General features: G+C 42.0%; 1 protein-coding gene across 1 annotated transcript; it reads right to left on the bottom strand.

Moving 5' to 3' along the window:
• Positions 1-1,514: 1,514 nt before the first annotated feature.
• Positions 1,515-25,328, bottom strand: LOC126277876 (alpha-ketoglutarate-dependent dioxygenase alkB homolog 6). Its single transcript, XM_049977403.1, has 5 exons — positions 24,971-25,328; positions 2,410-2,586; positions 2,152-2,259; positions 1,955-2,068; positions 1,515-1,865 (listed from the first exon to the last, which is right to left on the bottom strand). Exons 1-5 carry the CDS (start codon positions 24,998-25,000, stop codon positions 1,602-1,604), a joined length of 693 nt encoding a protein of 230 aa, XP_049833360.1. The 5' UTR covers positions 25,001-25,328; the 3' UTR covers positions 1,515-1,601.

Genomic DNA, 25,328 nt, shown 5'->3' with positions numbered 1-25,328 from the left:
AAAGGAAACAAAAGAAAAATTTGGAGTAGGTATTAAAATCCAGGGAGAAGAAATAAAAACTTTGAGGTTCGCTGATGTCATTGTAATTCTGTCAGAAACAGCAAATGACTTGGAAGAGCAGTTGAATGGAATGGATAGTGTATTGAAAGGAGGATTGAAGATAAACATCAACAAAAGCAAAACGAGGATAATATAATGTAGTCGAATTAAGTTGGGTGATGCTGAGGGAATTAGATTAGGAAATGAGGCACTTAAAGTAGTAAAGGAGTTTTGATATTTGGGGAGCAAAATAGCTGATGATGGTCGAAGTAGAGAGGATATAAAATGTAGACTGGCAATGGCAAGGAAAGCATTTCTGAAGAAGAGAAATTTGTTAACATCAAGTGTAGATTTAAGTGTCAGGAAGTCGTTTCTGAAAGTATTTGTATGGAGTGTAGCTATGTATGGAAGTGAAACATGGACAATAAGTAGTTTGGACAAGAAGAGAATAGAAGCTTTCGAAATGTGGTGCTACAGAAGAATGTTGAAGATTAGGTGGGTAGATCACGTAACTAATGAGGAGGTATTGAGTAGGATTAGGGAGAAGAGAAGTTTGTGGCACAACTTGACTAGAAGAAGGGATCGTTTGGTAGGACAAGTCCTGAGGCATCAAGGGATCACAAATTTAGCACTGGAGGGCAGCGTGGAGGGTAAAAATCGTACAGGGAGACCAAGAGATGAATACACTAAGCAGATTCAGAAGGATGAACGCTGCAGTAAGTACTGGGAGATGAAGAAGCTTGCACAGGATAGAGTAGCATGGAGAGCTGCATCAAACCAGTCTTAGGACTGAAGACCACAACAACAATATTACACCACTACTCTTTCTCGTCTTGATAATTGCAAATAGGATTAACCAGTTTAGTTCCTAAGAGTTGCCATAACCAATTAGTTATCAAGCCTAAACCAGATTTACATTGTGTGACTTTCCAAAGGTTGACAGTTTAATTTTTCAGGTGGACTTAGTATGAAAATATCTCTAAAGATGCTGTAAATATCTCCACAAGACAGAATGTTGCCAGCAAGTGCAATAGATGGAGTTGTAAAAGATGATCGCTTTTCCTAATGTTAAAAAATCCTCAGGAGTTACACAGTCCAGTGACGCACTACTTAGGGCACTGGACTCACGTTTCCTATTATGACCGTTCAAATCCCATCTGACAATTTTAATTTAGGTTTCTCATGGTTTCCACAAATCACTTTAAGTAAATGCCAGGATGGTTCCTTTAAAAATGGTATGGATGATTTCCTTACACATCCGATCTTGTGCTTCACTACAGCAACCTCATTGTCAAAGGGACATTAAACCTTAATCTACTTTACCTAAAAAATCTTTACAGCAATTATTTTAATAAAATATCTGGCAATATTTTCCCCTTGCGTAACACAAAACAGAATCTCTGCAGCAGGTAAATATTTAAACCAACAAACATGTAGGAATGAGGTGGGTGACTGATCTGGAAGGCATTACATCATTAAAAAATTTACAAACATTTATTTTGGTAAAGTAAATGTAATACAAATATTTTTTGAGCACACTTCAGCTTATATTGAATCCAGTGTCACTTGCCTACTGAGATCTTTAACTTCGTTGTCTTGGGAACGTGACGAATAGTCAGAGAAACTCTTCGGCCCCTAGTAAGTTTCTCTCCCAAAACATAATTACCTGAACACACATGGAGATTTGCAATATTGTTGGTCACATGATCATCCATAACTTCTGCTATTGAGTGAAGGTAATTGTGATATAATTCATCCTGCAGGATGAGTAAACTCCTTTGTTCCAAAAGAAGAGAGAATGTTGGACCCTGTGATGCATCATCCTGCTACAGAAATATACAGAAAATTTTCTCTGTAATTGTTGATTTCAAATTCTATTAGAAAAGAAATATTGATTTCCTCTAAATGGACTTACCACAGATGCTCCCTGGCAGTCTTCACTCTTAGAAGGCTGAAATTCCAGAAGGGTGTGAGAGCCACAGCTTATTGTTGTAACCGTTGGATAGAACAGAGGACCATCAGTATGGGGCTGAGAAAAGATGTTAAGTACAATGTTACGTTTACAAATTATAAGGTATCCTACAGTGCAAAATTAAATGTGTCATACATTACCATTATCCCCTGTCCAGGGAGATACTCATTTATTAGGACATGATTTGGACACTTCTCAGCTTCAAAGATTCCCAGGGTGGCTATCTTATCAATATATTTCTTTAACCACTGAAAAGTCATCAACAACATTAACAAAGTTTGTAACTTACTTCAACACTTAACAGTATGATACCAGCTCCATTAATGGTTTGAATTAACTGTCTAAATAAATTCCATACTACTCTGGAAAAAGAAACCACTCCAATCTTGCCTACTTACATCTGGTATCTTCTCGGCAATCATTCCTTTCGGATGAGGAACACCACCCCAGTTCTGAAGTCTACGGTGTGACAACTGGGTCCACTTTGGTTTTGGTACAGAATCAACATGTTCTATAATGTACTTCTCCTCCTCCTCTGTTATGAACTGAGGAATGTAGTATACTGTGCCTGGAATCTACAAATATCAGAATGTTGAATGTTACTTAAATGCTGTGTATTCATCACGAACACAGCTGTAAATGTCCCACTTTCATAGACAGCAATTTAAGAACAATGTGAAGTTAATTTGTTTATTCATTTACTAGCAGTAAATCCCTTTGGCACATTAAGCTCTAAATTTACAGCAATTTCATGGAAAAAAATGTTGCAAAGTAAGATAGTGTGGCACTGCGGACATAGAGCCCTCCAAGGGTCATTCTACTGCCTAATTGGAAAGGCACATTTCCTTTGTAGCTTGCATTTTGGGTGTAACTGTTCAGGGTAAGAAAATGTCTGATACAGATGTAGAAGTGGTAGGTAACATAATAATAATATTTAAAATGCAAAGTGTTACTAATTTTAAATTGTGGTAGGGAATTGCAGTTAAATGCTGAATTGCTAGATGGCATTAACCGTATACTCTCGCATGCAAGAGTGAGAAGGTACACTGCCTGACAAAAGAGTGAAGCATGTCAATTCCATGCAGAAAAGTGACATTTTCAATCTGACCATCTCAGATTTCTTTCAAATTTGGTGCATTCAATGGCCCAGATAAAAGATGGAAAATTAGCAGTTTTTAGAGGTGTACAACAATTGTGAAGAATGTTACAGGTCTCCAAGTTTGAAAATTGTGTGAAATTTATATGCATCTGTCTCAACGTAAATGAGTGTAATTCTGGTTCTATTCGAGATACAGCAATGAAACTTGTATTATTGAAAACCTAATGAGTAAACATGATATGCTGATATGCAACACAGGTTTCTAAGCGTTTTCACATTCAAGGTCATTGACCTTAACCTTTAACACTGAATATCTCAAAACACCCCATCTTCAATTTTTTTGAAAAACATATAATGTACTGCTCCTCCAATGTGTTACTATAAACACAGTATATACAGGGTGTTTCAAAAATGACCGGTATATTTGAAATGGCAATAAAAACTAAACGAGCAGCGATAGAAATACACCGTTTGTTGCAATATGCTTGGGACAACAGTACATTTTCAGGCGGACAAACTTTCGAAATTACAGTAGTTACAATTTTCAACAACAGATGGCGCTGCAAGTGATGTGAAAGATATAGAAGACAATGCAGTCTGTGGGTGCGCCATTCTGTACGTCGTCTTTCTGCTGTAAGCATGTGCTGTTCACAACGTGCAAGTGTGCTGTGCACAACATGGTTTATTCCTTAGAACAGAGGATTTTTCTGGTGTTGGAATTCTACCGCCTAGAACACAGTGTTTTTGCAACAAGACGAAGTTTTCAACGGAGGTTTAATGTAACCAAAGGACCGAAAAGCGATACAGTAAAGGATCTGTTTGAAAAATTTCAACGGACTGGTAACGTGACGGATGAACGTGCTGGAAAGGTAGGGCGACCGCGTACGGCAACCACAGAGGGCAACGCGCAGCTAGTGCAGAAGGTGATCCAACAGCGGCCTCGGGTTTCCGTTCGCCGTGTTGCAGCTGCGGTCCAAATGACGCCAACGTCCACGCATCGTCTCATGCGCCAGAGTTTACACCTCTATCCATACAAAATTCAAACGCGGCAACCCCTCAGCGCCGCTACCATTGCTGCACGAGAGACATTCGCTAACGATATAGTGCACAGGATTGATGACGGCGATATGCATGTGGGCAGCATTTGGTTTACTGACGAAGCTTATTTTTACCTGGACGGCTTCGTCAACAAACAGAACTGGCGCATATGGGGAACCGAAAAGCCCCATGTTGCAGTCCCATCGTCCCTGCATCCTCAAAAAGTACTGGTCTGGGCCGCCATTTCTTCCAAAGGAATCATTGGCCCATTTTTCAGATCCGAAACGATTACTGAATCACGCTATCTGGACATTCTTCGTGAATTTGTGGCGGTACAAACTGCCTTAGACGACACTGCGAACACCTCGTGGTTTATGCAAGATGGTTCCCGGCCACATCGCACGACCGACGTCTTTAATTTCCTGAATGAATATTTTGATGATAGTGTGATTGCTGTGGGCTATCCGAAACATACAGGAGGCGGCGTGGATTGGCCTCCGTATTCACCAGACATGAACCCCTGTGACTTCTTTCTGTGGGGACACTTGAAAGACCAGGTGTACCGCCAGAATCCAGAAACAATTGATCAGCTGAAGCAGTACATCTCATCTGCATGTGAAGCCATTCCGCCAGACACGTTGTCAAAGGTTTCGGGTAATTTCATTCAGAGACTACGCCATATTATTGCTACGCATGGTGGATATGTGGAAAATATCGTACTATAGAGTTTCCCAAACCGCAGCGCCATCTATTGTTGACAATTGCAAATACTGTAATTTCGAAAGTTTGTCTGCCTGAAAATGTACTGTTGTCCCAAGCATATTGCAACAAACGGTGTATTTCTATCGCTGCTCGTTTAGTTTGTATTGCCGTTTCAAATATACTGGTCATTTTTGAAACACCCTGTATCAAGATTACAATTAAAGGTATCATACTCAACAATTTATTTTGTAAGCATCAGTACACTATCAAAATGGAGGAGGTAGCACATAAATATGAAACCCAAATTATTAAAAAGTGCAATTTATACGTAATGTTATGTAAAAATATGGTTATATTATTTAGTTTTGTTATGAATCTTTTACTGTGTAGTTTGAATGAAAAGGCAATAAAATGTGGTAAAATCTCCTCTCACAAGTCTCCATTTAAATTGTTAATGTTCACCTCATCTGATGCAGAGAGACTGTACATCCTTCTAGTTGGTGTCGCTGGATCCACTTTTGTGAGAATGTCACATGTTCTGATAACGCAAGTGTCAAGTTTGGCACGAAACACAAATGATGGAGGTGGTCCATGCAGATGCAAGTAACTGGCCTATACTTTGTAAGTTTGCAATACATACACAACTCACCTGTGACTTTCATACATACAGGCAACAAATCCATATATGTCTTACAGCATTTCATTCACCGCAGCAATCACTGACTGTTTTCTGCTTGTTAAAGAAGCAGAATATGCCTTTGTTTTTACTACACTTTTGTTAATAGGTATTATACAATGAAACTTCTGGGTACCTAGAATTGTTCTTATATACTTGAAAATTTGCTTCATCTTGGCAATATCTTCATGATGGGAAGCTGATGTATATTGGAAGACACATGAAGAAACATTTTCTTTGCACCACTGAAACAACTATTGTGGAGTCAAAGTACGGTTTTCATGAGGTCGCTAGAGGCTGGCAAGTGTGGCTAATCTCTTTAAAATCCCTGCAACCCTCTCACAAGGTCCTATACTGTGTTGTGTAGCAAATTCTGCTGAAACATCAAAGCGTCCTGCCATTCTGCTGAAACATAAAAATCTTCCTGATGGTATGACAGATTCTTGAAATTCTTTCTGTTTTTGTACTGAGCAGCATATCTATCCAAAAAGTAATAAATGTGCATTGGAGTTGGAAAGTGACATTTTAAAAAAATTAATAAAATTACACTAGACAGAATACGAGGTCTGTCCAAAAAATTCTGTAACATTCGTAATTTTGCGACAATGGTGTGCTGGAGCAAAATGTGGTTTGCATCGCTGCACACACCTGTGTTTGGTGTGTAACTACCAGAAGTTTCATTGTTGTATGTCTGTTAGTTATTGTTAGTGCTGTATTGAGTAGAAAGTTGTGTCACACAGTTTGTTAATTTCGAAATGGCAGAGTTAGAGGAACAACATGTCTGCCTTAAATTTTGCGCGAAACTCAAGAAAATCTTTACAGAAACACACCAAATGATGCAGGAAGCCTACAGTATGAGTACTTAAGTCATACTGAGACCAAGGTTTAATCTTCAGATTGCTCATCAGGTCACGTCAAATGCCAAACCCATACTGATAGTTTTCTTTGACTTTGAAGGATTAGTTCACCACAAATTCATGCCACAGGGATAAATTGTTAATCAGTGGTAATATTGGAATGTGTTGCGGCACCTACAAGAAAATGTGAGAAGGAAACAGCCCAAAATGTGGCAAGACAATTAATGGCTCTTGCATCACAACAATGCATCCACACATTCATTGCTGTTGGTGGACGGCTATTGCACAAACAATGAAATCACTGTGCTGTCTCATCCTCCATACTCTCCAGACCTGCCCCCTGTGGACTTTTTCTTTTATTTCCACAGTTGAAAAACTGTTGTGACACTGCCACGACATTTAACAGTGCCACCACGACAGTACGTGCAAACGGCGATTGTAACTAGCTATTGTTCCTAAGTGAGAGTGTTTGAATATCCACGCAATATTGGTGATTAAAGGTTATAACACTTTTTTGCGACGAGGTCGGGATATTTGCACTGCGTTGTGGACTTGTGTGTTCATGACGGGGCAGATACGGAACAGCTTATGCAAGTGCTCGTTGAACAACAAACACAGCTGACGGCTGCTATTCAGGCACAACAAACGCAGCTGACAGCTGAACAAACACAGCTGACGGCTGCGATTCAGGCGTTGTCGATGTCGCTTACTCACCGTCTATCTTCCTCTTCTCCGCCTCCATTCCCTCCTTACGACGAGGCCGCTGAAGACTGGGAGGATTATGGGAAGCGTTTGCGACAACACTTCTTGGCTTTCGGCGTTATCGACGCTCCTATGTGTAAGTCGTTATTTCTATCTTGGATTTCCCCACGGATCTATCAGCTGCTATCTCAGTTAGCCCCTTTGCGGGAGCCTGCCTCTCTGTCCTTCCAAGAAATGTGTGACTTATTGTCTATCTATTATCACAAAAACACCCACATCGTTGCTGCCCACGTGGCGTTCCACCCGTGTCATAAACAGCCCCATCAATCTTACCGGGCTTGGGCGGCGGAACTACACAGTCTGAGTAGGAAATGTCAGTTTGTCACGGACACTTATCATGAGTCTTATGCTGATTCAATGGTTAGGGATGCTATTCTACGGCTTGCTCCTGATAAAGAAGTTCAGCAACGTGCCCTACAACTGCCAAACCCGTCGTCGTCGGAAGTTCTAAGCATCGCTCAATCCTTTGAAGTGTCTCACGCTGCTGGCGTGCAATAGACGCATGGTGTGATGTAGGCTCTGTACAGTCCACTTTCGACACAGAAAATTTGCCTGTTTCACAGGAGAACGAAGATGTGGCGGCGGTTCACTCGCGTAAGCAACGTCGCGCTGGGCCGCAACGCTCGCAGCGAAAACAGCAACCACAGAAGCAGGTTCGTTCCGCGCTTCCTTCTTGTCCACGTTGTTTCGTACAGCATGACAGGGCCGCATGTTCAAAACGTTGGGCCACGTGTAATTCATATAGGAAAAAAGGCCACATTGCTTCTGTGTGTCAGTTCCCTAAAGTTCTCGTTGACGAGGACGAGGCATTGGATATGGATGTTCACTGTGTGCTTTCTCAAACAAATAAGTTGTTTGTTACTGTTCGTGTTCTGGATAAAGACATCCGCATGCAAGTGGACACTGGCTCTGCAGTGACTCTCATTAATTCTCGCACGTATTTGGAGTTGGGCTGCTCTCCTTTGTCTCCAGTTACGCGAAATCTGAGAACTTATAATAAACAGAAAATTCCTATCACTGGCCAGTTTGATGCTTCCACTGCCTACAAGTCTGTTGTTAGGCCCCTCACGTTTTATGTGGTGGATCATGCGGGCACTGAAAACCTGTTCGGTTATGATGCTTTCCAGTTGTTCGGGTTCTCCATTGATGATAATGTGCACCTCATATCTGCAGATATTCCATATCAACAGCTGGATGGATTGTGTTCTGAATTTTCATCCGTGTTCTCTGCTGGTCTGGGTCATGCCAAGGATTTTGAAGCCCACATTACTCTTAAACCTACAGCCCGCCCTAAGTTTTTCCGGGCACGTCCTATTCCAGTGGCCTTGCATGCACCTGTCAAGGCTGAGATACACAGGTTAACAGCTTCAGGGATTCTCCTCCCTGTTACCTCCAGCGAATGGGCATCGCCAATCGTCGTGGTTTCTAAACCAAATGGGAGTCTGCGATTGTGTGGTGATTTTAAAGCCACTGTCAACGCTCAGAACCTCATTGACACTTATCCTCTTCCTCGTCCTGAGGAGTTATTTACCAAGCTCGCTGGGGGCCAGTTCTTTTCCACTTATTGGAGGCATACCATCAGTTGCCGTTGGATGCTTCTTCCAAGGGATTTCTCGTCATCAACACTCCTTGTGGGTTGTATCAGTACCAGCGGTTACCATTTGGCGTCGCTAGCGCGCCGGCCATTTTTCAGCGGTTTTTGGAACAGCTCACAACTTCCGTTCCCGGCTGCATAAACTATCTGGATGACATTGTTGTCACGGGGCCCTCCACTGAGGAGCACCTTCGCAATTTGTGCTCACTGTTTCGGGTTTTGCATTCGGCTAGGTTGAGGTGCAATCTGGAGAAGTCACAGTTCTTCCAACGCTCCATTGTGTATCTTGGTTTCCACTTGTTCCGTGAGGGTATACATCCTCTATGTCAGCATGTTGCGGCCATTTACGCTCTACCCCGGCCGTCTATGGTCAAGGAACTTCAGGCGTTACTAGGCAAGACTGCTTATTACCACAAATTCATTCCATCCGCGGCGGCGGTAGCTCATCCTCTGCATCAGCTGTTACGCAAAAACGTCCCTTTCTGTTGGTCCGATGAGTGTGAGCAGGCTTTTGTCTGCCTGAAGGCTCATTTGCAGTTGGCGCCTTGTCTTGCCACATTTCGTTCGGTGTCTTGCCACATTCCGTCCGGGTCAGCACTTGGTTCTGGTGACTGACATGTCACAGTATGGCCTAGAGGGTGTTCTCACCCACCGATATGAGAATGGGTCAGAACGACCCATCGCCTATGTTTCCAAGACGCTCAACGACGTTACTCTCCAATCAAAAAGGAGGCGCTCGCTATCATTTACGGTCTAAAAAAGTGCAGCGTTTTTTTGTATGGTTGTAAGTTTCACCTCATCACCGACCACAAGCTGCTGGTCTCTCTGTTCAGCCCATCGGCGTCGCTTCCGGATAACGCAGCTCACTGCCTGCAACGTTGGGCCTTATACCTGTCTCGTTTTCACTATGAGATTCACTACTGCCCCACGGTCCAGCACGCCAACGTTGACGCATTGTCGCGATTGCCGATGGGCCCCGACCCGGTTTTCGATCGAGATGAACTACTCTGTTTCCAAATTGATGAGTAAAAACGTCGTGCGGTTGAGAGTTTTCCACTTACAGGTTCGCAGGTTGCGTTGGCTACTGCGCGGGACCCGGTCCTGCGTCAGGTGATCGGTTTTGTTCAACGAGGTTGGCCGGACAGGACCAAGGCCCGGGCAATGGATCCCCTTCACAACTACCATGCCTTGCGCCTTCGTCTGTCTGTTCATGATGGTGGTGTTCTTCTGGCCTCGGACGGCGCATCTCCACGATCGTGGTGCCAGCCTCTCTTCGCAAAGATGTTCTCAAACTGTTGCATGAAGGCCATTGGGGTATTTCTCGGACTAAGTCCCTGGCCCGCAGGCACGTTTATTGGCCTGGTATTGATTCGGACATCGCCCACATAGTTGCTGCGTGTGGTCAGTGTGCTTGACAACTGGCTGCACCTTGTACAATACCCTCTCCATGGCCTGATCCGGCCCCTTCCTTGGTACTTATTGGCTACTGTTGATTGAAACCTTCTCGAAGTTTCCGTTTGTTGTTCGACGTCCGTCGCCCACCACTGCGGCGACGATGCTAGCTTTGTCCAAAATCTTTGTGCTAGAAGGTCTTCCATCCACAATTGTCACGGACAATGGCCCTCAGCTCTCTTTGCAGGCCTTACGTGATTTTTGTACTGGACAAGGGATTCATCATGTTACAGCACCGCTCTTCCATCCGCAATTGAATGGGGAGGTTGAGCACCTTGTCCACACTTTCAAAAGCCAGATGAAAAAATTCCTTAGTGATTTTTCCAAAGATGACGCTCTGCTGCAATTTCTGAGTTCTTATCGCTTCACGCCTCTGGGTGATCGCAGCCCTGCTGAACTCTTACATGGCCGCCAACCGCGCACTATCCTGCACCTGCTTCACCCTGTCAGGCCTTGTGCTGTGTCCCCTAGTGCGGGAAAATACTCGGTGGGTGCCGACGTGTGGGCACGAGGGTATGGATCTCGCCCTAAATGGATTCCAGGGGTGGTCAAGGCTCTTCACGGCTGCCAGCTTTGTGAAATACACTCCTGGAAATGGAAAAAAGAACACATTGACACCGGTGTGTCAGACCCACCATACTTGCTCCGGACACTGCGAGAGGGTTGTACAAGCAATGATCACACGCACGGCACAGCAGACACACCAGGAACCGCGGTGTTGGCCGTCGAATGGCGCTAGCTGCGCAGCATTTGTGCACCGCCGCCGTCAGTGTCAGCCAGTTTGCCGTGGCATACGGAGCTCCATCGCAGTCTTTAACACTGGTAGCATGCCACGACAGCGTGGACGTGAACCGTATGTGCAGTTGACGGACTTTGAGCGAGGGCGTATAGTGGGCATGCGGGAGGCCGGGTGGACGTACCGCAGAATTGCTCAACACGTGGGGCATGAGGTCTCCACAGTACATCGATGTTGTCGCCAGTGGTCGGCGGAAGGTGCACGTGCCTGTCGACCTGGGACCGGACCGCAGCGACGCACGGATGCACACCAAGACCGTATGATCCTACGCAGTGCCTTAGGGGACCGCACCGCCACTTCCCAGCAAATTAGGGACACTGTTGCTCCTGGGGTATCTGCGAGGACCATTCGCAACCGTCTCCATGAAGCTGGGCTACGGTCCCGCACACCGTTAGGCCATCTTCCGCTCACACACCAACATCGTGCAGCCCGCCTCCAGTGATGTCGCGACAGGCGTGAATGGATGGACGAATGGAGACGTATCGTCTTCAGCGATGAGAGTCGCTTCTGCCTTGGTGCCAATGATGGTCGTATGCGTGTTTGGCGCCGTGCAGGTGAGCGCCACAATCAGGACTACATACGACCGAGGAACACAGGGCCAACACCCGGCATCATGGTGTGGGGAGCGATCTCCTACACTGGCCGTACACCTCTGGTGATCGTCGAGGGGACACTGAATAGTGCACGGTACATCCAAACCGCCATCGAACCCATCGTTCTACCATTCCTAGACCGGCAAGGGAACTTGCTGTTCCAACAGGACAATGCACGTCCGCATGTATCCCGTGCCACCCAACGTGCTCTAGAAGGTGTAAGTCAACTACCCTGGCCAGCAAGATCTCCGGATCTGTCCCCCATTGAGCATGTTTGGGACTGGATGAAGCGTCGTCTCACGCGGTCTGCACGTCCAGCACGAACGCTGGTCCAACTGAGGCACCAGGTGGAAATGGCATGGCAAGCCGTTCCACAGGACTACATCCAGCATCTCTACGGTCGTCTCCATGGGAGAATAGCAGCCTGCATTGCTGCGAAAGGTGGATATACACTGTACTAGTGCCGACATTGTGCATGCTCTGTTGCCTGTGTCTATGTGCCTGTGGTTCTGTCAGTGTGATCATGTGATGTATCTGACCCCAGGAATGTGTCAATAAAGTTTCCCCTTCCTGGGACAATGAATTCACGGTGTTCTTATTTCAATTTCCAGGAGTGTACATACGGACGACGACATGGTTGTTCGCCATTACGACCAAATGCGCCCACGAGTGGTGGCCACGCCGGTGCCACCACCCCTTCCTTCGCCTCCACCAGCCCGAGAAGCCAGTTCTGTCGCTGCTGCCAATCTACCATACGTGTTGATGCAGCTGACGTCACTACCGCTTCCGAGTACGCCGGAACCGGCCCCAGTCGCAATGCCGCCTTCTCTGGGACCCATCTCGTGGGAGCACACCCCCAGGTCCACGACACCTATGGATGCTGCTCCGGAGTTTTCACCCATCATCTCGTCCAGGAGACACGTTCCACGCACGAGCTTCCGTCCTGGACATTTTCGACCATACTCTCGTGTCTCTCCGTGGGATCTTCTCGGGGCCTCACAAGAGGCCATGGATTTCTCCGCACTGTCCATGTCTTCAAGGAAGTGAGTTTTTTTTTTTTTTTTTCAAGGGGGGGAAAAGTGTTGTGACAGTGCCACGACATTTAACAGTGCCGCCACGACAGTATGTGCAAACGGCGATAGAGGCGCTCCGCAACTCGGCTGAGCGCAGGAGCGCCACCTAGCTACGAACGGCGCCGGCCGCATGTCACGGCACAGCAGTCGAATACGAGATACTGAGTTGAGATCATGTAACCAGCTATTGTTCCTAAGCGAGAGTGTTTGAATATCCACGCAATATTGGTGATTAAAGGTTATAACAAACACCTATTGAAAGAACGAAGATTTGCAACAAGACAAAATAGAAAATTCACAGATGGCGCTTCACGCATTCCAGCAAGAGGCATACCAAGATTGCTTCCAGAAGTGGGAACGGCTCTGGAAGCAGTGTACCAATTGTGAAGGAGAGTATTTCGAAGGAGACCATGCACAATAAATAGAACATAACTGCAGAAAAATTCTGACAGCCCAGTTGTGGAATTTTTTGAACAGACCCGGTACAAACACAATGTATCATGCTGGAGGTGGTCAGATACTTCCACATATAACATGTGGTGTATTTCATTAGCATTTGTCTCTCTGTAGTAAGCAACAAATAGGTGAATTGTAATCTCTTAATTATTCCAATGAAATCTCTATACTTCATCCTGAATGGCGAAGGTGTAATTCTGTTCAAAATCAAAAACTACAGGATAGTCACTTGCTTTGAGTTCTTTAGTGATTTTAAAGAAATGTGACTGCTGCTGGGTGATTAAATGAATGTGGTAGAAGCTGTTGTAAACTTGATGCAAAAAAACTTCTTGAAATCATACACTGATTTTGTTACAGTCTCTAGAACTTCTCTGCCTGTTATTAAACAACACTTATATGTAATTTCATTAATGCAGTTTGTACCAAACAGATAATCAGTCAATCTTGTCACACTTGGACAGTAGGGGCATGCACCTAAGAAACATGTTGCAAGTGGAGGATTCCACAAAACAAATGCTGCACAGTGCTTGTATGATGGTAATTTGTGTCCTTCACTCTTTGTTAGTTCTTTCACTTTACACCCTTCAGTCATTAACTTAAAATTCTGGTGTGAAGCACAGAGGCAAACAGTATGGATCACACTGGAATTTGTAACAACACAGTGATTTGGTTGCAACTCACAAAATTTTGAGAGTCCAGTATTTACATCTGGATATGTATATGTGAAATATGCATATAATTCCTCCATATTGTGCAAAACCAGCTGCTTCTGCTTGTGTACTCTATTCCATTTTCTTTTACAGACACTTAAGTCTTTTCTTCCTGGCATCACACAGCACACATGATCACAGCAAAAATTATGTAAACATTGAACAGTTTTTCCACACAATGTCTTACCTCGCTTCGGTCTTGTGTCATTAGCATATCATGTTCTGCTACCTACTGTTTTTCTCTTCAAACTGTTTAATCCGAAGTGGAAAATTCTTTGAAGGTTTTCCCTATACTCCAGATCTTTGGAAGTACTGTAAAAATTTGTATTTTGTCACACATAGAGTCTGAATTGTGAAACTTATCTTTCAGCCAGGCTATGAGATTTCTCTTTCTTCATTTCTTTCCTACTCTTTTTTTCCAGTTGTGTCATGTAAATATGCTCCAACATTGAGGCAACCTTTTACAGTTTTTGCTATGAGTACTTTACCTCACTCTGAAGCCTCTGTTCTTCACAGCAGATTCAGCTATATACTGAATGGTAGTATTTAAAGAATCAAGTGCCAGATATGATTCTGTTTCACCATCACTTAAATTTTCTGTGGAATACCTAACACAGCTGAGGCATCACTTGCAGGTACGGATTAGTTTTTCGATATTTGGTTTCTACATAAGCTGCAAATTTTTCTATTTAGCAATACATTGGTACACTTTTTACCATCCACTTCTGAACATTCCTCAAATTCTTCTGTGTTCTTGTGTGCCTTCTTCTTTAAGTGGATTGCAACAATACAATTTTGATGTGAAATCCACTTTTTTGCAAACTGCTACTAAATACTACAACAACTGTAGACTGCAGGTTGAATACATCCATGAAACAAGTCTCTCATTGGCTGTTGATCACAAGAAATGTTCACCAATTGATCAGAATAACAGTAGCTGCTATTGGATGCAGTTCTGGAAAAGAGATACATGAACACTTACTGCATGTTGTTAGTGTATTAATGTAGATGAAATAAGTTTTTGGGCATGATACCACTGGCGTGCCATCTTATTGTTTGCCATGTTTATAGTAACATACTGGAGCAATACAATATATTTTTTTCAGAAAAGCTGGAGATTGGGTGTTTTGAGATATGCATGCAAATGTCACACAATTTTCAACTTTGCAGACCTGTAGCTTACTTCACAATTGTCATATAACTCTGCAATTTGGTAGTTTTCTATCTCTTATCTGGATCACTAAATCTGAAAGAAATCTGAGTATGTTGGGTTGAGTGCTGTGTTGAATTGACACAGAATTACCTCCAGAAGATATAGTAGGATGTAACTGTAACTTACATACCATCAGTACATAGATAAATGACTAGAGCTGCAATTCCTGTGACAGCTAGAACAATCATCAGAGTGCATCAGTGTTGTTTCAGACCTGTAGGGTATATAAGGGGCATTAACAGTGTACAATGTTGAATGACCACTGCCAGCAACATGGAGATGTCATGTACTTGTGTGGGACAGAGTTATTAGCACTTGACAGACTTCAAAAGGGGCTTCTTTGTCAATCTCCGTTTGACTGGCACGTTGAATCACACAACAACCACATTTGTGAGCACGAGGATGTGACTGGCCCAAAGCTGGACTGCACCCAAATATGAGGAATATGAGGGCAGGTATACTCATTGTAAAGATTCCGGTCAACCATGTATTACCATACTGTGCACTAAGCACTTTCTAAGTCCTTCACATTTGCACCTGCCACCCAAGAACATCTAATGGACTCCCTGCAACATTCTGTGTCATCTTGCACCATTGGTCATAGACTAGAAGAGCTAGGCTAGGGAATTAGGCCCCCTTGCATACACTGCCATTACCACCAAAACACAAACAGCTGCTGATGAATGGAGTCACACTGTGTTCATCAATGGAATTGCAGTTCTGCACTACTTTGAATAATCATTACTGATGAGAATGGTGGCAGCATTTGTAAAGTCCCATTCTCCAGTGTTTTGGAGATGCCTAGCAGTGTTACTCCCAGTGTCACAGAGCAAAGAGCCATTGGATACCACTTTAGGTCACTACTAATGGTCAATGAGGGATCTCTAATAGTACATCACGGCTATCCTTCACCCTCAAGAGTTACCTCTTGTGCGATGGAATGATAGTGACTTTCTTGACATGATGACGCTTGTCCACAAATGGCACGACTGTATTAACTGTATGTGTGACATCGCAGTACTTCCATGGCCATCAAGACCCCAGATCTGTCCTTGATAGAATGTGTGAGACCAGCTCGGACATAAAATCTGTACCATTGCCAGTGTCCAGAATATCAACAACTAGTTACAACAGTTGCGGGTCAGCTTGCCTTAGGAGAACATACGGTGTATTATAACAGCCCCTCCAGCCGCATCAGTGCACTCATACACACCAGAGGAGGTGCAGCGTCACACTGAGAAGTGGACTGATACTGCCAAGTTCTTTGCAAATTTGACTCAGTTTTATAATACACACATGAAAAATCGTTTTGCATCACCTTCGTTCCGAGAGTTCCAGAACCTGTACAGAAAATTGGAATAGAGATCAACATAAACATCATTTCTGCCCCTTTTTATTGCTCATGAAAACCACACATTGCATGTTGTACCACCATTCAGAGGTGGTGGTCCAGATTGCTGTACACACTGGTACCTCTAATACCCAGTAGCACATTCTCTTGCATCGATGTATGCCTATAATTGTCGTGGCATACTATCTGCAAGTACATCACGGCACTATTGGTCCAGACTGTCCAACTCCTCAATGGTGATTTGGCACTGATCCCTCAGAGTGGTTGGTGGATCACGTCATCCATAAACAGCCCTTTTCAATCACAGGCATGTTCGATAGGGTTCATGTCTGGAGAACATGCTGGCCACTCTAGTTGGGCAATCTCATTATCCTGAAGGAAATCATTCACAAGCCATGCACAATGGGGGTGCAAATTGTCATCCACGGAGATGGATGCATCACCAATATGCTGCCGATGTGGTTGCACTATCAGTCGGAGGATGGCATTCACGTATCGTAAAGCCGTTACGGGACCTTCCATGACCACCAGCGGCTTATGTCAGCCCCACATAATACCACCCCAAAACAGCAGGGAACCTCCACCTTGCTGCACTCGCTGGGCAGTGTGTCTAAGGCATTCAGACTGATAAGGCTGCCTCCAAACACATCTCTGGCAATCTGTACCGTGCTGCATGGTGTTGTGGTTGCCAAGATGAAACTCGCTATGGATGTTGGGAGCAAAGTTGCATATCATGCAGCCTATGTGCACAGTTTGAGTCATAACACGACATCCTGTGGCTGCATGAAAGGCATTATTGAACATGGTGGCGTTGCTGTCAGGATTCCTCTGAGCCATAATTTGTAGGTAGTGGTCATCCACTGCAGTAGTAGCCCTTAGGCGGCCTGAGCGAGGCATGTCATCGACAGTTCCTGTCTCTCTGTATCTCCTCCATGTCCGAACATCACTTTGGTTCACTCCGAGATGGCTGGGCACCTCTCTTGTTGAGAACTCTTTCTGGCACAAAATAACAATGCGGATTTGATCAAACCGCATTATTGACCGTCTAGGCATGGTTGAATTACAGACATTATGAGCCGTGTACCTCCTTCCTGGTGGAATGACTGGAACTAATCGGCTGTTGGACCCTCTCCGTGTAATAGGCGCTGCTCATGCATGGCTGTTCACATTTTTGGGTGGATTTAGTAACAACTTTAAACAGTCAAAGGGACTGTGTCTGTGATACAATACCCACAGTCAACATCTATCCTCAGGATTTCTGGGAACTGGGGTGACGCTAAACTTTTTTTGGTGTGTGAAACTGAAGTAACATCACAACCTCTCAACCCATGCAGTTTGATTTCAATTCTCCTCCTCTTCTGGGTGCTTCTCTTCTTTTGGTAAGACAGTGAGTTTTAATACTGTGTAGTTAAAAGCAGTGTAGTTTTAAGAATTTTAACTCACTGCGAAAGAGGCCACTCTACAAATTGCACATCACATTACATGAATATGCTTGGCATATACAGACTGACACACTGTGACATAGAATACAGATCATTATAGCTCTCCAGTAAGAATTACAGACATTAGCAGAGCTCAGGTTAATGATGCATTCCAGAACTTCTGGAAGACATTTTCTATAATTTCTTACTGTTGGGTCATTCCACATCAAGTGGCCTAAATTTAGACAAGCTCCCCACTCGACCATCTCCAATTTCGATGAAATTTTTACAGGATGTACATACAGACCTTACACGAAGCACTGCCAAATTACAGCTTCATAAGTAGTATGGTGGGGCCACTAGCCACCTTTTTGTAAAGGCTCGTTTTTTGACATTGTGACTGAAATGAATAAATGATAAACTTTGTTTTACCATTGATCAGGATCTAAGAGACCTGTCTTGCTGAAACTCTGTGATCCTGTTCAACTTTTTGGGTACAATAACTTAGTAGTAGTGCAAAAAGTCAAACTATGATAAATTCATCATAGTATGCTATCAAAGTGGCTCATAAATCTTTCATACCAAATTTTGGCTATATTTTATTGCCTTGTATCTACTGAAAGAGTAACTTTATGAAGTTAATACTTTAGTTATCCGCAACCTGCCAGCATATCACAAAGCTCTGTAAGTAGCACCCAGATTTCTCAAATAATAAATGAGTTATCAATGTTCAAAGTGTGCTAAAATATTTAATCAGTCAATTTTGGCTCACTTTCAAAAGGTCATATCTCAAATAAGATCACTCAAATTTGACTTTTCTTGGCACCATTGAAAAGAGCTCACCTTGTTTTGGAGACTTTGCATTTGAGAACAAATAAACTTATATTTTCATTACATTACATTTCTCAACATTGCGACTTAAATGAATAAATGTTCAACTTTGATTCACCATTACTCAGAATCTAAGAGACCTGCCATACTGAAACTTTGTGATCCTGTTCGACTTTATGGATACAATATCTTAGCTGTAAAACAAAAGGTCAGACTATGGTAAATTCATCATAGTGTGCTATCAAAGTGGCCCATAAATCTTGTCATACAAAATAAACCTACATTTATATTACATTCAAAAATACATATACCAGTCATACTCTTTATGGTTCACAAGCCAAATATTTCAGTTCTTATTAATTCATTTGCTGAAATTTGTTACTAATAGCAATTACAGTTGATTCTAACGAGCTATAATGTCAGCCCATTCTTGTTGCTGATGGAGCTGGAATGACAGAAATAATGTGTTGGTTTGGAATCCAACAAGCATCCTGCCTAGCTGACCAACAGAACGAATGTGCAGGTCCATTGGTGTGCATGAAACTGAGTAAAACATCATTTTCTTCTTCTGAAACTTCAGACACATTACCAATCCACCATTTTCCATCATATATACAGGCAATATATTGGCCTGGCTGTAAGGCTGAAACATTTCTGAATGAAACTGTTGCTTGACTTTGGTCAACATTTGCCACAAAAAAATTGTATCTTTGGATACTCTTCTAATACACACTTGCTTTTCATTTAATGGCACAAAATGGTGATTTTCTCTTGTGCCTGATACTGTGCAGCCATTTTTGAATCTTGCTTCCTGCTCAGTTTTTAATGTTTCAATTTCTTCTTTTGAAACAAAAATAAATTGGATTCCTCTGATATTCTTCGTACAGTATTTAAACAAATCAGTTGGTGTCAAAATCTGGTCCTCAGTTGGTCTTTGAAGACTTGCTCTTGCTGCTAGGCGCTTTACAGTTCCTCCAGTTCCATCACATGGAGATTTTCCATGGCTTGTAGCAAAAAAGTTCCACTCAGCTGAGATTCCAAAGTAATTTTGATGGTGGCAGAGGTTCAGAAAATTTTTGAAGTTTTCGTACTGCACTGCTGACTCATCAGTAAAGTAGTAAATGTGTATGATTTTCCCAAGGAGACACTTCAGATCTTCTATTAATTTCACTATTAAAGCATGAACAACGACTGCATCATGTTTCAGGCGTTCACTTATTATACAGCAGCTGATGTCCAAGTTATTTCTGAAGTACACAACAAATGGGTGCAAAATTGCTTGGCTGTTATTCCAGTGAAAACCTTGAGTTGCATCCTGGACAATGAAGGAAAAAATTTCAGCGAAGTCCATTAATAAGATCAGTTCAGTTAGCTTACAGCTTTCTTTTATGCATTTTAGGTGCTTGCTCTGGTGCTTTGCAACATAATGATGAGCGGAAAGTTTGTAAATTTTTGAAATCAGATCTTCAATAAAATCCTCGGTGGTCATCTGCTTGGTTTCTAATGTCCCTCTATCAGTGGGCACCCACTGTTTGAACTCAATGGTATCATCTGGATCAGTGTCTTCAAAACTACTTTTTAAAAACTGTTCCAGTAGTTCTTTTCTCAGACAGATTTCACAGTGATTAACACTGTTTTAGCAATCAGACTCTTATGATCTTCTTTAATTGGAGTGCTTGCAAGCATCATTTTCACATTTTGATGTAAAGTGCAAACAAAGACTGAGTGGGTCCCTGCAGCACCGACAGTGATGCACCATTTTGGCCTCAATTCGCAAAATTTGGAAAATCCAATTTCAGGCCCAGGCTGAAATCGATATGCAGCAAACATTTCTTTCACATTCTATTCTATTTGATACACAATCTTTTTTACCTGGACAAATACGGCTAAATTCTTCATTCTGAAAAAAATGTTACCACTCTTTCTTTTACGGCATCTTCTTGCCAAACTTGTTCTTTGGCAGAGCTAATATGCCATTTTCTGCCTGCAACATCCTGCTGCTTTTACCATCCTCTCTCAAACACCAAATTCTTGCATTGTCTCTTTTATAGTCCAGCTTTGTGGTACTAATGTCAGTATTTGCAATTTTTCAGGCTGCCTTGAGAATTGCTACTTCTCTCTCAATTCTTTAATTAGCTGCTTATAATCTGCACAATCAGGACTTGTCTTGCTTGTACTAGGTGTTTGAAGATCTTTTGGGGCAAATCCTCCAGCAGCAGCAATGTTATTCGCAATTGCCTCTTGAGCTTTATTTTTCGGTTTACATAACCTTTCAAATCCCTTTTTGATACACACTGAAATTTTGGAGGGGAGACCCCAAAGCAGTTAGACTTGAGTCGATTGATACTTCTGGATATGCTTCATATTCTGACTGATTTGAAGTTGACTGTTGTTTTTCTGCTTTCTTTGCTAAAAATTGTTTTCTGCAAGTTGGACAGGTCTTCTGACCAGGTTTCACATTATCTTTTAGTCACAGCTTGCAATTGTTTTGCTGTTTCCACATTGACAATCCGTAAACCCTTTTTAACAGAATGGTTCTTTGCACCAAAAGGATTAAAAGATTTCTGTAGAAAGTCATATCTGTCCACAAGTACTGCTTTGTGGTGAAAACATATTTGTGCATTTTCAGTAAGACATATCTCACTTCTTTAGTTTATTAATTTCTGTTGCTCTACTGAAAATTTTTTGAGTGGAATGAAGCCTTGTTGATGTGTGTATGTTTTCAGATGACATGTAGAATTATCTGAAGAGCCAATGACACACGGTTCTGAAACCCCACTGAGATCCATTACACTACAATTACAGTTATGCTTCCAATTGCCGTTGTTTCAATATTAGATAAAGTAGAAGTGGTGTATATTTCCAACTGAAAAATATTAAACAATCACAGATAATGGGAACTTCCTTGAGAATGCAACAGAAAAAAATAACCACATAAACATTTCTAAAGAGTCAGCCCACATCTTGAAATAATTTTTACTTACTGAAAAAAGATGTTTATCCAGTAATGACAACACACTTTACATCATTTAAATAGCCACACACAACATCTGAACACTCTTCACTACACAACAGTGTGCTTCAGACTGATTGTTGAAGCATGTTACTAAACTCCATTGTTGACACTAAACACTGTTGACACTAAACTGGTCTGTCTCCAGCATAAAAACAGCTTTTTCTGATCAGACAAGGTGAGCTCAGATAACTCAGTTATTATTTGAGCAATCTGAATGCCACTAGCAGAGCTTTATGACATGCTGACAGCTTGCAGTCATCTTCAGAAAGTTATTTTTTCAGTAGATACAAGGCAATAAAGTATAGTCAAAATTTGGTACAACAAGATTTATGAGCCACTTTGATAGCACACTATGATGAATTTACCATAGCTTGGCCTTTTGTACTACAACTAAGCTATTGTACCCAAAAAGTTGAACAGGATCACAGAGTTTCAGCAAAGACAGGTCTCTTTGATCCTGAACAATGGTAAAACAAAGCTGATCATTTATTCATTTCAGTTGAATGTCAAAAAAACGAGCCTTTACGAAAAGGTTGCTGGTGGCCCCACCATACTACTTATGAAGCTGTAATTTGGCAGTGCTTTGTGTAAGGTCTATATGTACATCCTGTAAAAATTTTCATCAAAATTTGAGACGGTCGAGTGGGGACCCTTAGGCCACTTGACATGGAATAACCCTGTTGTCAATTAAACAAAGTACATTCACACATATTTAGACCTGCTGTGTGGTTTAACAGATTACTTCCTAGCTAACAGAATGCAGGATGTTCATCATAACAGGGGTAAAATCATCACATGGGAAAGTAGCTATGGGTAGTAATGCAAGAGAGAGTCCCTACTATGAGGCATCAGGCAAGTTTCATCCGGTGTTTCAGCAGATAAATGCTAAATTATTCTGTAATGTTATCAATGGAGTAAGCTCAAAGACATACTGCTCAGTGAATTTTTTACACGATGCCTAGTGGCAACAGAAATTGTTGGTTTTGCTTATCATTACAAATAAAATTGTTTTTACATAGTAATAAAGTGGTCCCAAATTTGTGTAGTGAGATATTTGGCTTAAAGATGTGTTTTAACGGCGATAGAAAAACATGAATGATACCCAGTACTTCAGCAGCACTTGAGTAGTGCTACTGCATGGTGGAAGCAGACAACATGGTGTGGGACCTTATGTGAAATGTCTCGTGTGTTGGTCTATGTTATGCTGTCTGTGCTTAGTGCAAGGTCTCACAGGTAATGCTCAGCAAAAACACGTAACAAGTGCAATGTCTAAACAGGTGGAGCGATCCCTTTTAGTCTGATTACAAAACTATTAACTATTTCTAAAAAGGCATTTGGAGAAATTTAAGGAGACTGTCCACATAAAACTCACTGCAAATAAAGCATATGCCAGAAGTGAGGTTCATTGAAAGAATCCTTATGTAAACATAATTTACCCACACTGGAGATAGTTTACAGAACAGTAGTTTAACAAGTTCTTGGGGATCACTAATTTGGCTGTGTCCCTTACATCTACATCTAATCTCTGCAAACCACTGAAGTGTGTGGCAGAGGATACACCCTATGGTAACAGTTATTAGGGTTTCTTCCTATGCCATTTACATAACGAGAGCAGGAAGAATGATTGTTCAAATGCCTCTGTGTGTGCTGTAATTAATTTTGTGCTCATGATCCCTACGTTAGTGATAAGTACATGGTTGTAGTATATTGTAGAATAATCATTTAAAGCTGTTCGTGAACTTTGCAAGCAGACTTTCTCAGGGCAGTTTACATCTACCTTCATGAGTCTGTCAGCTCCGTTTCTTCAGCATTTCTGTGGCCCTCTCCCATGTGTCAAACAAATCTGTGACCATTTGTGCTGCTATTCTCTGCAAACGTTCTATATCCCCAGTTAGTCATATCTGGTATGGTTCTCACACATTTGGACAAAATTCCATAATGGGTCACATGAGTGATATGTAAGCGAGCTCCTTTGCATTCCACCAATAAACTGAAATCTACTGGCTGTTTTACACATGACTGAGACTATGTGATCAGTCCATTGCACATGCCTACAAATCTTTACACCCAGGTATTTGCAGGAGTTTGCCTATTCCAATGGTGATTAATTGATATTATCGTCATAGGATATTGTGTTGTTTCTTTTTTCCATTTGTGATAGAATTATCAAAAGGACAATCAGCCGTGTATTTGCAGTTTAGTTCAATTAGCACAAGTGTCATGGGTTGGTCATCCAACTTCAGTGAAGTCAGATGATAGAACAGAGATGATATGCACCATGACATTCAAATGGCTCTGAGCACTATGAGACTAAACATCTGAGGTCATCAGTCCCCTAGAACTTGGAACTACTTATACCTAAGTAACCTAAGGACATCACACACATCCATGCCCCAAGCAGGATTCGAACCTGCGATTGTAGTGGTCGCGCGGTTCCGGACTCAAGCACCTAGAACCACTCAGCCAAAACAGTCGGCCGCACCACGATGATAATGCTGTTACAATTCTGAGCATTGATGAATACATAGGGAGGCTCACTGACAGCTGTTCTTTCTGTGCACTAATCATTAATAAAAGGGGAAATATATCTAACAATGTGAGTTGTTTCCGGTTTTGCTTTACTTTTTTAGCTGTAGCAAATTTTTAAGAATTTATATTTTTATCTATACTTTTTCCATGTACACATGTGAATTGGCTTTTATGCTTTTAATGTGCAACACATCCTCATCCACTAAAAATTCTTGTTGTTACAAAATATGTGCAATGCAACACATATAAATGACAAACAATCACCAAAACCATGCAAAGCCTTATTAACTTGGCGTATCCTACCGTGCCTAATTTGATCCACATGGTTACCGAAGTTTAAAGTTTCAATAGTGTATTTAGATTACAGAGGCGAGATCTGTACATCAATGAATGCATAGGTATTACTTCCCATATACTTGTGCAACATGTCTGAAGCAAAATAAATTGTAATTTCAAATGGTAACCTCTAACAACGGCAATCAGTACTGCGAAATTACGGCAAGGGAACGGCTAAGTAATAAGAACAAGTCCCATAATTTGACAGAATTGCAGATATTTCTGAAATGTGTACCTGTAACTTCGTAATGTTAACAATCGAAAATTATAAATCTATAGAATTATTTTGTTTCCTCTTTTAAGACCAGTCCAGTGGCATACGTACACACTACGAAACTTTACACCAACAATATATATTACCAGTTATCAAAAACAAAAATCAGCTACTCGATTTGTTTATCACTGGGCTATTCCAAGTCATCTAATACAATACTGACTGATTCAAGTTCTGTACCTTCTCAATCTTGTATTTCTGATAGTCCATTTCACCTCAGTTTCTTGCTATCTCAAAAGATGCATTATCATGTACAAGATCCAGTGTGATACCAGGGCGTCAATATGTATCTAAGCCTTTATGTCATCTTTCCTTTTGTTTCTTAATACAAACAACAAACATATGTAACATTGTGGCAGACGTGTTTGTTTGGTGTTTATATTTTACAAACAAGGCAGAGATTTTATCCAAAACGGCAAATTAAGGTCGATTCACACTTCACGAAACTTCAACATCAATTCATTTCATGACTTCACGCTAGTTTCCCTGTTGGAATTGTGTGAAGAATATATTTCGTGTGTGACGGCGCAAAGTGCAC

This window comes from Schistocerca gregaria, chromosome 6 (genome assembly GCF_023897955.1).
Source record: "Schistocerca gregaria isolate iqSchGreg1 chromosome 6, iqSchGreg1.2, whole genome shotgun sequence".
Lineage (NCBI taxonomy): Eukaryota > Metazoa > Arthropoda > Insecta > Orthoptera > Acrididae > Schistocerca > Schistocerca gregaria.
The sequence above is the reverse complement of the archived record's forward strand: the minus strand, read 5'-3'. Positions and strand labels throughout refer to the sequence as shown.

What these genes read in the sequence shown, in the direction of transcription:
- LOC126277876 (XM_049977403.1), bottom strand. Translation starts at nt 25,000, where the DNA reads ATGGACTATCAGAAATACAAGATTGAGAAG. An exon ending in AGAAATACAAGATTGAGAAG is followed by an intron (nt 2,587 to 24,970) that starts GTACAGAACTTG and finishes TGATATTTGTAG; the next exon opens with ATTCCAGGCACAGTATACTA. An exon ending in TCCCTGGACAGGGGATAATG is followed by an intron (nt 2,069 to 2,151) that starts GTAATGTATGAC and finishes ATCTTTTCTCAG; the next exon opens with CCCCATACTGATGGTCCTCT.